Source organism: Salvelinus fontinalis, chromosome 1, assembly GCF_029448725.1.
Source record: "Salvelinus fontinalis isolate EN_2023a chromosome 1, ASM2944872v1, whole genome shotgun sequence".
NCBI classification, from domain to species: Eukaryota; Metazoa; Chordata; class Actinopteri; order Salmoniformes; family Salmonidae; genus Salvelinus; species Salvelinus fontinalis.
Window position 1 is genome coordinate 76,699,785 of NC_074665.1, and position 13,941 is coordinate 76,713,725.

General features: G+C 42.3%; 1 protein-coding gene across 1 annotated transcript in view; it reads left to right on the forward strand.

Moving 5' to 3' along the window:
- The first annotated feature begins 395 nt into the window (after nucleotides 1-395).
- Nucleotides 396-13,941, forward strand: part of LOC129861472 (ubiquitin carboxyl-terminal hydrolase 42-like) — a 35,211-nt gene continuing 21,665 nt past the window's right edge. The window contains exons 1-3 of the mRNA XM_055933022.1: nucleotides 396-511; nucleotides 8,862-9,108; nucleotides 13,600-13,809. Coding sequence (XP_055788997.1) covers nucleotides 8,871-9,108; nucleotides 13,600-13,809 — 448 coding nt within the window. The 5' untranslated portion in view covers nucleotides 396-511; nucleotides 8,862-8,870. The remainder of the gene's footprint in view (nucleotides 512-8,861; nucleotides 9,109-13,599; nucleotides 13,810-13,941) is intronic.

Consider the following 13,941-nt stretch of genomic DNA (forward strand, 5'->3'; position numbering starts at 1 on the left):
ATTTACATAATTTGTGGTTGAGACTAATATACTCATATGATGAAGGTAATCAAGCCAACAAGGCTTGTATTTGTTTGACCACTTGAATTCCAGGCAATTAATAATAAGACGCACTCACTCGCGTTAATTATTGGTATGCATGCCTCAAACAGTCATGAATCGTCTGGGAGTACAGTTGTTGTATAAACTTTGCTTTCGAAGTAAATGGACGTAGCACACACACATTACATTCCAGATTGAGAACGATCCAAATCCAATATAATGCATAAAAACGATCCTTTAACGATTTACCCGTTGCATCTCACAATAAAGGTCCAGACGTGTAAGTGCTTTCTACGACTCCTATGAACACGTTCCACACTGAGCCTCAGCGAATCAAGAGTTGCCTTTCATCCGTAGTACCCGGATTTACCCGTAGGGAAATTAGCTACGTCATTGTTCACGGATTGACTACAGCTGGAAATAGTACATGGACATGCACGTATAATAATATATTTATAAAAAATTACAGGTAAGAGCATTTCTGTTGTATTAGTCTAGTTGGAGAAGTTCAAATGATTTAACCCATTGGGTTTTTCTCTAGTTAGCCTATACCGGGCGGCTCAATGAGTGTCATGTCGGAGGCGAGCGCTCAACCACCGGTGAATTTTAAATCTCGAGCCCCTCTTTAGAACGTAGTTAGCCTAGCAGCTAGCTAGCCACCTTTCCCGTAGATAAACCTGTGAATGCTAAAATGGTTCGGCGTTAAATTCTCAGGTTTATCAAGGAACAATACATAAACGCCACATGTATTGTTTTACCACCGAAAAGGCCAGCTCCCTTGCATTGTACCAATGATTGCTAACCAACGTAGTTCGTTATTGTTGCACAATGACAATGCTCATAGCCCATTTGGGCAGTATTGTTAGCTACGTTTTGCCGTTACCATGGCGTTTGTGGTTACCATGCGTGCACACCTCAGAATAAGACATTCTGAACGTGTTCATAAGAAATACGGCATTATTTACTTTCCGAACATTTGTTTCAGAAACGGTAAGAAAGTTTGAAATTATATTTCCCTATCTTTTGAATTACGTGTTAGAGGCCTATCTCGTTCGCTAAAGCCTCAGCCAGGCAGAGGTGGGACTTGGGAGGAAAAGTCATAATCTTAATGGCTAACATTGTTTGAAACGATTGTCACTTGAAAGTACAAGGAATACGACTTTGATTTATTGAGAACTTAAAATCGATGTAGCTAATTTTGTTTTTGATTTGTAATCATTAGCTAGTTTTTCTACCGCAATTTCGGAAATTGCGTCTCTGCTTGGTAAAAATTAGGAAATAGCGTCCCTGCTAGGTACTGTACTAACGTTAGAACGCTTTCAGCTAACGTTAGTTAGTAGCTATGTGCTAAATAATGCTAGCTAAGTCAGCTTCTTGCACAGACAGCAGAGCGGTACAGTATATTAGAAAGCAGGATCAGTTACATTTGATAAACAACCAGGAACAACAGATTATTTTCTGTTTCATTAAGAAAGCAAAACATATGTGTTTGGTTGTTGAGTCAATTAAACCATGCACATTTCAAGGTTCTTTCAAAAAACTAAAATGCATCATGAGCTTAGTTCAACTGTCATGCTCCATCAGAATCCAAACTATAAGCCTGTTTTACTCCAATGTTAGTAAACAAAGTAAATGTAAACAAACACTGTATAGCATAAATTGTTGAAACTATAATTGTGATATCATGGATGGTCTGATCTTGCATCCATAGCGCTGTCTATACATTTTAGAGTGGTTACATTTCTCCAGCCCCATCCCTCAGCTTTTTTTTTCCCGAAACAGGGTCGGGTTTATTGTTTTGAATTCTGATTGCCCCTTTAAGATCAAAGCTTCCCTATTCTGATTTCGGAGAAAGATGGTTTCTTTCCCTGGAAATCTTTCACCAAAGATGGTGCATAAATTAAGATGTCTTACTCAGGCCTTTTACCATTTAAATAATTGTCACAGTTTGTCTGCTTAGTTAATTGACTGTATATGAACCAGAAAAAATGAGGGAGTGAGAAGTCTCGCTTCCTCATCCGTCTCTGGTTTCACTTTAGTGTTCCTGTATGTCACGTGTCATTAATGCTAGCTACAATGTTGTCCATACCCTGCTCTATCCCTACTTGTAACTGATCAAACCAGCAAGGATATCAACAAAACTTTCCTGGACTTTATATGGAAAAATAAACAACACAAATGTAGGAAGTCTGTAATATCAAACCAAAGCGCTGATGGTGGGCTTGAAGTACTAGATTTCATTGATATCAACAATACCTTTTAAAGTAAACTTGATAAAAAATATGTATGACTAGCTCGGAATCTATATGGTACTTCATTCCCTGTCATATTTTATTGGGTGGTCTTCAATTATTCTCCAGCAGAATTACCCATCAAATTGTCCAAATTTCAGGAATATGCCCCTTTAGCCTGGAAACTGTGTCATGTCCACAACTTCTCCCCACACCAGGCACTTCTGTAGAACAACAAAGATATTGTTGTTAAAAACAAGTCTTTGTTCTTTCCTAAGTGGGTCGAAATAAATATGTTTGTGCTTGATTTATTTGATAAAGGAAATATACTCTCTTATAGAAAGTTCTTAAAAACATAACTTCCCAATACATTAAAAATTATTTAATTCTATATGCAAAGCAATACCTTCAGGACTTATTCAATAAATGAAATCTCATTTGTTTTGGTGAACACGTGATGGTAGATGCACAATTTATGTTAGGTTTCCCCCTGCTGGATAAGAAATGTAATAATACATTCATAAAGAACTTTTTTACTCCAAGAGCAAGATCTCCTAGAGGGAAATTCTTCTGGAATGCACATATTACTGAAATTGAATGGAAGAAAGCTTGGTTGCTTCCTCACAAATTTTGTATATCAAATAAAGTAAAATAAATTCACTTTAAAATCTTGCACAAAACATATCCTTGCAATAACTTGTCTAAATTCATGGATTTAGAGGACATCTGTCTTTTCTGTGATAAAGGAGAAACTATTATACACATTTTGACTCTGAAGTTATTTTGGAGCTAGTTAAGTATTTACATTTTTAATTTCATCAATAAGACCCATGTATTTACAATGAAAGATGTAATATGTTATTATTCAAATGAAAACAAAACCACTGAATTAGTCGTTCATTTCTTCATTCTCTTTGGTAAATTTTATATACACAAACTAATATTTGAAATCTGTCCCTAAATGCAATATATTTTTACTTGAAATCCAATATCTAATAAAATCCCTAGAATTAGTCAATAACAAAAAAAAACACTACTGGTTTTGTTATCCTTTTTTTTTGTTTTCTTTAGGAACGTAAACTTTTGAAAGTCACACCTTGTGATTTTTGTTTATTCAGAAAAAATATACATGTAGTGATGTCGTATGTTTGTATTGTAATTTGAAATGTTATATAAAAAATAAAATGTTGTCCATGTGACTTCAGTAGTAGCTAAATACACTGAACAAAAATAAACGCTACATGCAACAATTTCAAAGATTTTACTGAGTTACAGTTTATATAAGGAAATCAGTCAATTGAAATAAATTCATTAGGCCATAATCTATGAATTTCTCATGACTGGGAATACAGATATGCATCTGTTGGTCACAGATACCTTTAAAAAAATGTAGGGGCGTGGATCAGAAAACCAGTCAGTATCTGGTGTGACCACAATTTATCTCATGCAGCGCGACACATCTCCTTCGCATACCGTTGATCATGCTGTTGATTGTGACCGGTGGAATGTTGTCCCACTCCTTCAATGACTGTGTGAAGTTGTGGGAATTGGTGGAAACCGGAACACGCTGTTGTACATGTCGATCCAGAGCATCCCAAACATGCTCAATGGGTGACGTCTGGTGAGTATGCAGGCCATGGAAGAACTGGGACATTTTCAGCTTCCGGTATCTCTGTGTATTAAAATGTAATTGATCTAAAATGAAATTGTGTTCATTGTCCGTAGCTTATGCCTGCCCATACCATAACCCCACCGCCACCATGGGGCACTCTGTTCACAACATTGACATAAGCAAACCGCTTGCCCACGCAATGCCATACACACTTTCTGCCATCTGCCCGGTACAGTTGAAACTGTGATTCTTCCGTGAAGAGCACAGTTCTCCAGCATGCCACTGGCCATCGAAGGTGAGCATTTGCCCACAGAAATCAGTTACGACGCTGAACTGCAGAAATTCTTGGGTTGTCCAAACCCACAGTTTCATCAACTGTCTGGGTGGCTGGTCTCCGATGATCCCTCAGGTGAAGAAGCCGGATGTGGAGATCCTGGGCTGTCGTGGTTACACGTGGTCTGCGGTTGTGAGTCCGGTTGGACTTACTGACAAATTTTCAAAAATGAAGTTAGAGGTTGTTTATGGTAGAAAAATGTACATTCAGCTCTGGTGGACATATCTGCCAATTGCACGCGCCCTCACAACTTGAGACATCTTTGGCATTGTGTGACATAACTGCACATTTTAGAGTGTCCTTTTATTGTCCCCAGCACAAGGTGTACCTGTGTAATGATCATGCTGTTTAATCAGCCTCTTGATATGCCACACCTGTCAGGTGGTACAGATATCTTGGCAAAGGAGAAAATCTCACTAACAGGGATGTAAACAAATTTATGCACAACATTTTAGAGAGATGTTTTTTGTGTGATTTTGAACATTTCTGGCATATTTTATTTCAGATCAGGAAACATGGGACTAACACTTGTTGCATTTATATTTTTGTTCAGTATAATATCAATAAAAAGTTTAGACTACTAGGGCCTCCCGGGTGGCGCAGTGGTCTAAGGCACTGCAGTGCTAGCTGTGCCACCAGAGACTGAGTTCGAGCCCAGGCTCCTTCGCAGCCGGCCGCGACCGGGAGGCCCATGTGGATTTGGCTATTTTAGCCACACCCGTTGCTGACAGGTGTATAAAATCGAGCACACAGCCATGCAATTTCCATAGACAAACATTGGGAGTAGAATGGCCTTACTAAAGAGCTCAGTGACTTTCAATGTGGCACCATCATAGGATGCCACCTTTCCAACAAGTCAATTCATTAAATTTCTGTCCTGCTAGAGCTGCCCTGGTCATCTGTAAGTGCTTTTATTGCTTAAAAATCGTCTGTCCTCAGTTGCAACACTCACTACCGAATTCCAAACTGCCTCTGGAAGCAACGTCAGCACAATAACTGTTTGTCAGGAGCTTCATGAAATGGGTTTCCATGGCCGAGCAGCCGCACCCAAGCATAAGATCACCATGCGCAATGCCAAACGTCGGCAGAAGTGGTGTAAAGCTTGGACTCTGGAGAAGTGGAATAGCATTCTCTGGAGTGATGAATCACTACACCATCTGGCAGTCCGACGGATTCATCTGGGGTTGACGGATTAATCAGGGTTTGGCTGATGCCCGAATGCGTAGTACCAACTGTGAAGTTTGTTGGAGGAGAAATAATGGTCTGGGGCTGTTTTTCATGGTTCGGGCTAGGCCCCTTAGTTCCAGTGAAGGGAAATCTTAACACTATAGCATACAATGACATTCTAGATCACAGGTGTCAAACTCATTCCACGGAGGGCCGAGTGTCTGCGGGTTTTCGCTCCTCCCTTGTACTTGATTGATGAATTAACATCACTAATTAGTTAGGCACTCCCCACACCTGGTTGTCTAGGGCTTTATTGAAAGGAAAAACCAAAAACCTGCAGACACTAGGCCCTCCGTGGAATGAGTTTGACACCCCTGTTCTAGATGAATCTGTGCTTACAACTTTGTGGCCACTGTTTAGGGAATACTCTTTCCTGTTTCTGCATGACAATGCCCCTGTGCACAAAGCAAGGTCCATACAGAACTGGTTTGTTGAGATCGGTGTTGATGAACTTGACTGTGCTGACCTCAATCCCACCGAACACCTTGGGGATGAATTGGAACGCCGTCTGCGAGCCAGGCCTAATTGCCCAACATCAGTACCTGACCTCACTAATGCTCATGGCTAAATGGAATAAAGTCCCCGCTGCGATGTTACAGCGCCTTCCCAGAAGAGTGGAGGCTGTTATAACAGCAAAGGGGGGACCAACTCCATATTAATGCCCATGATTTTGGAACGAGATGTTCGACAAGCAGGTGTCCACATACTTTTGCTCATGTACTGTATGTCTTTTTATTTTTGCGAATACTTGAACATATTTCCTAAATCCTGTTTTATTTTTTGCTGAATTCCTGGATTTTAGTCTTGACTAAGGCAAAAATCATACATTTCCTGTCAAATTCTTTCAGATCTCCACTGGGGCATAGGGTGTAGGGGTCCATTTAGCATTGCTGTTCACTTTGTTGTAATGTTTTTCTAAAACTTGCAGTCACTAAACCAAACTTCAAAGCTTTGTCTCTGTGTCGCATGTAAATTCAATGCAAAACCTAAGCAGAGCATGCCTTCGGGGCTTCTACACTGTTTGCAGAACTCGTTTTCTCACTCTGAGAAATACTTTTGCTTTTATATCCATGGGGTTGTCTGCATGACTTTTATATGACCCATTTACACCACCAGACAGACCACCTGCTGGTAATTGAGCAGGTCAATCCTGGTTGATGCTCTGTGTGTTTGAGGCTACTTACTAGAGGTTGACCGATTATGACTTTTCAACGCCGATACTGGTTGTTGGAGGACCAAAAAAGGCCGATACCGATTAATCGGCCCATTTTGTAAAAATGTATTTGTAATAATGACAATTACATCAATACTGAATGAACACTTATTTTAACTTAATATAATACATCAATAATATCAACTTAACTTCAAATAAATAATGAAACGTGTTCAATTTGGTTTAAATAATGCAAAAACAAAGTATTGCAGAAGAAAGTAAACGTGCAATATGTGCCATGTAAAAAAGCTAACGTTTAAGTTCCTTGCTCAGAACATGAGAACATATGAAAGCTGGTGGTTCCTTTTAACATGAGTCTTCAATATTCCCAGGTAAAATGTTTTAGGTTGTAGGAATTATAGGACTATTTCTCTCTATACGATTTGTATTTCATATACCTTTGACTATTGGATGTTCTTATAGGCACTTTAGTATTGCCAGTGTAAGAGTATAGCTTCCATCCCTCTCCTCGCCGCTACCTGGGCTCGAACCAGGAACACATCGACAACAGCCACCCCCGAAGCAGCGTTACCCATGCAGAGCAAGGGGAACAACTACTCCAAGTCTCAGAGCGAGTGACGTTTGAAACGCTATTAGCGCACACCCCGCTAACTAGCTAGCCATTTCACATCGGTTACACCAGCCTAATCTTGGGAGTTGATAGGCTTGAAGTCATAAACAGAGCAATGCTTGAAGCATTGCGAAGAGCTGCTGGCAAAACGCACGAAAGTGCTGTTTGAATGAATGCTTACGAGCCTGCTGGTGCCTACCATCGCTCAGTCACACTGCTCTATCAAATCATGGACTTAATTATAACATAATAACACACAGAAATACGAGCCTTAGGTCATTAATTTGGTCGAATCCAGAAACGATCATCTCGAAAACAAAACGTTTATTCTTTCAGTGAAATACGGAACCGTTCCGTATTTTATCTAACTTTAACTATCTAAGTCGAAATATTCCTGTTACATTGCACAACCTTCAATGTTATGTCATAATTACGTAAAATTCTGGCAAATTAGTTTGCAATGAGCCAGGCAGCCCAAACTGTTGCATATACCCTGACTCTGCGTGCAAGGAACGCAAGAGAAGTGACACAATTTCACCTGGTTAATATTGCCTGCTAACCAGGATTTCTTTTAGCTAAATATGCAGGTTTAAAAAAAGATATACTTCTGTGTATTGATTTTAAGAAAGGCATTGATGTTTATGGTTAGGTACACGGTGGAGCGGTGGAGTCATTTTTCGCGAATGCGCACCGCATCGATTATATGCAACGCAGGACACGCTAGATAAATTAGTAATATCATCAACCATATGTAGTTATAACTAGTGATTATGATTGATTGTTTTTTTTATAAGATAAGTTTAATGCTAGCTAGCTTCTTACTGCATTCACGTAACAGGCAGGCTCCTCGTGAGGCAGGTGGTTAGAGCGTTGGACTAGTTAACCGTAAGGTTACAAGATTGAAACCCTGAGCTGACAAGGTAAAAATCTGTCGTTCTGCCCCTGAACAAGGCAGTTAACCCACCATACCTAGGCCGTCATTGAAAATAAGAATGTGTTCTTAACTGACTTGCCTAGTTAAATAAAGCTGTAAAATCGGCATCCAAAAATACCGATTTCCAATTGTTATGAAAACGTGATATCGGCCCTAATTAATCGGCCATTCCGATTAATCGGTCGACCTCTACTACTTACATCCTGAAATCTTACCCAGGATAAATCAGTTGATTTATTTGGGCACTGAAAATGTTAGTCACATTGTGACACTCAGAACATAAATGTTTATGACAATCATAATCTTAACTGTTGCTGTGTAAGATAGGTTCTAGGAATACATTACATTTTTGTACAGTGCACTGAATTAGCCACAATCTGCATCTTCAAAGTGGATGGTAGCACTGACCCATTAGAGTTCCAGGAAATAATGTGAGTTTGAAATGGAAAATAGGATGCTTTTGGGTGGTTTATGGGCTGTAGAGTTTCTGTAAAGCTGTTTCATCCTCTTCTAGAGCTACAGAGCTAGTCTTGGTCAAGATGTTTACTTTTATATTCCTAGGTGTTACTTCATGTGTTCTACCTCCAGGATGATTTTTGTCACAGACACAGTTCAGTACTCCCAACTAGGCCTAAGTTAGTATCTAAAGAAACATTGCCTAACATCACCCTCTGTATTTGTGGTTTTTGTCCAACAGCAATGAACAATGACCATAGTTGACAGATCTTCAGAGAAATCTGACCTAGAGTCAGTCGGGTGCAAGCGCTCAGGATCGCTGAACTTTCCCGGCGGTGACAGGAACGGGATGGACAGTGGCTGCTCCAGCTGGGGGGCGGGGGGCCCCTCGTCCTCCGACACCCCCAGGGTGAAGACAGGGGGCTGCATGGGCCCCACCCCTGGAGCCACAGTCTACAGCAGCAGTGCAGACAGGCCCAAGGAGCAAGGTGAGGAGGGTTGGTGTGCTCAACTCAAATCTTTTAATTAACTCATAACAGATATAGTAGACAAGGTATCTTTGGTTGCAGGACTCCAAGTGCATAAAATGAATCCTGGAACATATTCCATTCTGTGATTGCTAAACTACAGGACTGTTTTGCTTCGGCTTCATCTGACCACTTTTTTATAGACCGAGTCACTGGTGCTTCCTGCTTTAATTGTTGCTTGTAAACAAGAATCAGGAGGATAGAATTATGGTCAGATTTGCCAAATGGCGGGCGAGGGAGAGCTTTGTACGCGTCTCTGTGTGTGGAGTAAAGGTGGTCTAGATTTTGTCCCCCTCTGGTTGCAAATTTAACATGCTGATAGAAATGAGGTATAAAGGATTAAAGTCCACAGCCACTAGGAACACCGCCTCTGGATGAGTGTTTTCCTGTTTGCTTCTGGCAGTATACAGCACATTGAGTGCGGTTATAGTGCCAGCATGTTGACGGCTACAAAAAATACAAAATCCAATTTTGTTGGTCACATACACATGGTAATGCGAGTGTAGTGAAATGCTTGTGCTTCTAGTTCCGACCATGCATTAATATCTAACAATTTCACAACTACCTTATACACACACGTGTAAAGGAATGAATAATAATATGTACATATATGGATGAGCGATGGCCGAACGGCATAGGCAAGATGCAGTAGATGGTATAGAGTACAGTATATACATATTAGATGAGTAATGTAGGGTATGTAAACATTATATAAAGTGGCATTGTTTAAAGTGACTAGTGATACATTTATTACATCCAATAATGAATTATTAAAGTGGCTAGAGATTTGAGTCAGTATGTTGGTAGCAGCCACTCAATGTTAGTGATGGCTGTTTAACAGTCTGATGGCCTTGAGATAGAAGCTGTTTTTCAGTCTCTCGGTCCCAGCTTTGATGCACCTGTACTGACCTCGCCTTCTGGATGATAGCGGGGTGAACAGGCAGTGGCTCGGGTGGTTGTTGTCCTTGATGATCTTTTTGGCCTTCCTATGATATCGGGTGGTGTAGGTGTCCTGGAGGGCAGGTAGTTTGCCCCCGGTGATGCGTTGTGCAGAGCTCACTACCCTCTGGAGAGCCTTGCGGTTGTTGCCGGAGCAGTTGCCGTACCAGGCGGTGATACAGCCCGACAGGATGCTCTCGATTGTGCATCTGTAAAAGTTTGAGTGTTTTTGGTGACAAGCCAAATTTCTTCAGCCTCCGGAGGTTGAAGAGGCGCTGTTGCGCCTTCTTCACCACGCTGTGTGGGTGGACCTTCTCAGTTCATCTGTGATGTGTACGCCGAAGAACTTAACTTTCCACCTTCTCCACTACTGTCCCGTTGATGTGGATAGGGGGGTGCTCCCTCTGCTGTTTCCTGAAGTCCACGATCATCTCCTTTGTTTTGTTGACGTTGAGTGTGAGGTTATTTTCCTGACACCACACTCTGAGGGCCCTCACCTCCTCCCTGTGGGCCGCCTCGTCGTTGTTGGTAATCAAGCCTACCACTGTATTGTCGTCTGCAAACTTGATGATTGAGTTGGAGGCGTGCATGCCCACGCAGTCATGGGTGAACAGGGATTACAGGAGAGGGCTGAGAACGCACCCTTGTGGGACCCCAGTGTTGAGGATCAGTGGGGTGGAGATGTTGTTTCCTACCCTCACCACCTGGGGGCGACTCGTCAGAAAGTCCAGGACTCCATTGGGCCGGGTCGCGACCTATGGAGCTAAATGTCAAGTTGAGGGTACTATGGTGTTAAATCCTGAGCTGTAGTCGATGAACAGCATTCTTACATGGGTTAGGGCAATGTGATTGCGTCGTCTGTGGACCTATTGGGGCGGTAAGCAAATTAGAGTGGGTCTAGGGTGTCAGGTAGGGTGGAGGTGATATGATCCTTGACTAGACTCTCAAAGCACTTCATGATGATGGAAGTGAGTGCTACGGGGCGAGTCATTTAGCTCAGTGACCTTAGCTTTCTTGGGAACAGGAACAATGGTGGCCCTCTTGAAGCATGTGGGAACAGCAGACGCTGATAGGAATTGATTGAATATGTCCGTAAACACACCAGCTGGTCTGCGCACGAGGAGGCGGCTAGGGATGCCGTCTGGGCCGGCAGCCTTGCAAGGGTTAACACGTTTAAATGTTTTACTCACGTTGGCTGCGGTGAAGGAGAGTCCGCAGATAAACTCTCTAGGTAGATAGTGTGATCTACAGCTTATCGTGAGATACTCTACCTCAGGCGAGCAAAACCTCGAAACTTCCTTAGATATTGTGCACCAGCTGTTAACATATATGCATAGGCCCCCGCCCTGTGTCTTACCAGAGGCTGCTGTTCTATCCTGCCGATAGATATTGTATAACCCACCAGCTGTATGTCGTCGTTCAGCCACGACTCAGTGAAACATAAAATATTATAGTTTTTAATGTCCCGTTGGTAGGATATACGTGCTTTCAGTTCGTTCCATTTTCCAGCGATTGAACGTTAGCTAGCAGGACAGAAGGCAAAGGCAGATAAGCCACTTGTCACCTGATCCTCACAAGGCACCCTGATCTTTTTCCGCGAAACCTCAGTTACCTTCTCCAGCGAATGATGGGGATCTGGGCTTGGTCGGGTGTCTGTAGTATCTCCCTCCCGTCTGACTCATTGAAGAAAAACTCTGTCTAATCTGAGGTGAAGTCACAGTTCTGATGTCAAGAAGCGCTTTTCGGTCATAAGAGACGGTAGCAGCAACATTATGTACAAAACAAGTTACAAACAATGTGAAAAAACAAACAAGATAGCATGGTTGGTTATCCCCTCCGGCGCCATCTTCATATCTTTCTCCACATTTTGTTACGTTAGACTTATTCTCAAATGGATTATACATTTTTTTCCCCTCATCAATATATACACAATAACCCATAATGACAAAGCTAAAACAGGTTTGTATAATTTTTTTGCACATTTATTAAAAATATAAAACATACCTTATTTACATAAGTATTCAGACCCTTTGCTATGAGACTGGAAGTTGAGCTCAGGTGCATCCTATTTACATTGGTCATCCTTGATGTTTCTACAACTTGATTGGCATGATTTGGAAAGGCTCACACACCTGTCTATACAAGGTCCCACAGTTGACAAGAATTGTCCGTAGAGCTCCGGGACTGGATTGTGTCGAGGCACAGATCTGGGGAAGGGTACCAAAACATTCTGCAGCATTGAAGGTCCCCAAGAACACAGTGGCCTCCATCATTCTTGAATGGAACCACCAAGTTTGGAACCACCAAGACTCTTCCTAGAACTGGCCAATCGGGAAAGAAGGGCCTTGGTCAGGGAGGTGACCAAGAACCCGATGGTCACTCTGACAGAGCTCTAGAGTTCCTCCATGGGAGAACCTTCCAGAAGGACAACCATCTCTGCAGCACTCCACCAAATCAGGCCTTTATGGTAGCTTGGCCAGGCGGAACCACTCCTCAGGAAAAGGCACATGACAGCCTGCTTGGGGTTTGCCAAAAGGCACTTAAAGGACTCTCAGACCAAGAGAATCAAGATTCTCTGTTCTGATGAAACCAGGATTTAACTCTTTAGCCTGAATGCCAAGCGTCACGTCTGTAGGAAACCTGTCACCATCCCTACGGTGAAGCATGTGGGTGGCAGCATCGTGTTGTGGGGGTGTTTTTCAGCAGCAGGGAATGGGAGACTAGTCAGGATCAAGGCAAAGATGAATGGCACAAAGTACAGGGAGATCCTTGATGAAAGCCCCAGTCTGAGGTCCTGAGCAGGTTATGGTTCACCTTCTAACAGGACAATGGCCCTAAGCACACAGCCAAGACAACGCAGGAGTGGCTTCGGGACAAGTCTCTGAATATCTTTGAGTGACCTAGCCAGAGCCCAGACTTGAACCGGATCGAACATCTCTGGTGCGACCAGAAAATAGCTGTGCAGCGATGCTCCCCATCCAACCTGACAAAGCTTGAGAGGATCTGCAGAGAAGAATGGGAGAAACTCCCCAAAAACAGGTGTGCCAAGCTTGTAGCATCATATCCAAGAAGACTCAAGGTTGTAATCGCTGCCAAAGGTGCTTCAAAAGTACTGAGTAAAGGGTCTGAATACTTAAGTAAATGTCATGAGAAAAAAAAATCTAAACATTTTTGCTTTGTCATTGTGGAGTCATGAGGGGGAAAATAATTTAATCAATTTTAGAATAAGGCTAACGTAACAAATTGGAAAAGGTCAAGGGGTCTGAATACTTTCTAAATGCACTGTATTTCAAGCCACTCCATACAGAGAGTGCTGAGTTGAGTAGCTGTAGTTTCCCACATCTCTTCTCATAAGTGACTGAAGTTGCCTTGAAGTTGGACGCAGTCAAAAACAAACTTTTCCTTAGATGACCTTCAGAGATTTATTCCCACTGGGTTATCTACCTGGCAACACTCCTTTTGTCATGGCTTTCAGTATGTATTTGACCATTTCTTTCCCCTTCCCCTTTGCAGTGTTGCTGACCAGTGGGGATGGCATCGCCCTGCCCCAGAAGGTGCTGTTCCCAGCCGAGCGGCTCAGCCTGAAGTGGAACCAGGTCCACCGCATTGGATCAGGTCTCCAGAACCTGGGAAACACCTGCTTCCTCAACTCAGCTCTGCAGTGTCTCACCTATACCGCTCCCCTCACTAACTACATGCTGTCCCGGGAGCACTCTAAAACATGTATGTGGGTAATAGAACCAGGGGCTCTGTTGTTACATTTTCATAGCAGGAGAAGGTTAGAAAGAGAAAGAAAATAAGTAATATTCGACAAACCGAGGCTTCAGAAAGTATTCATACCACTTGATTTATTCC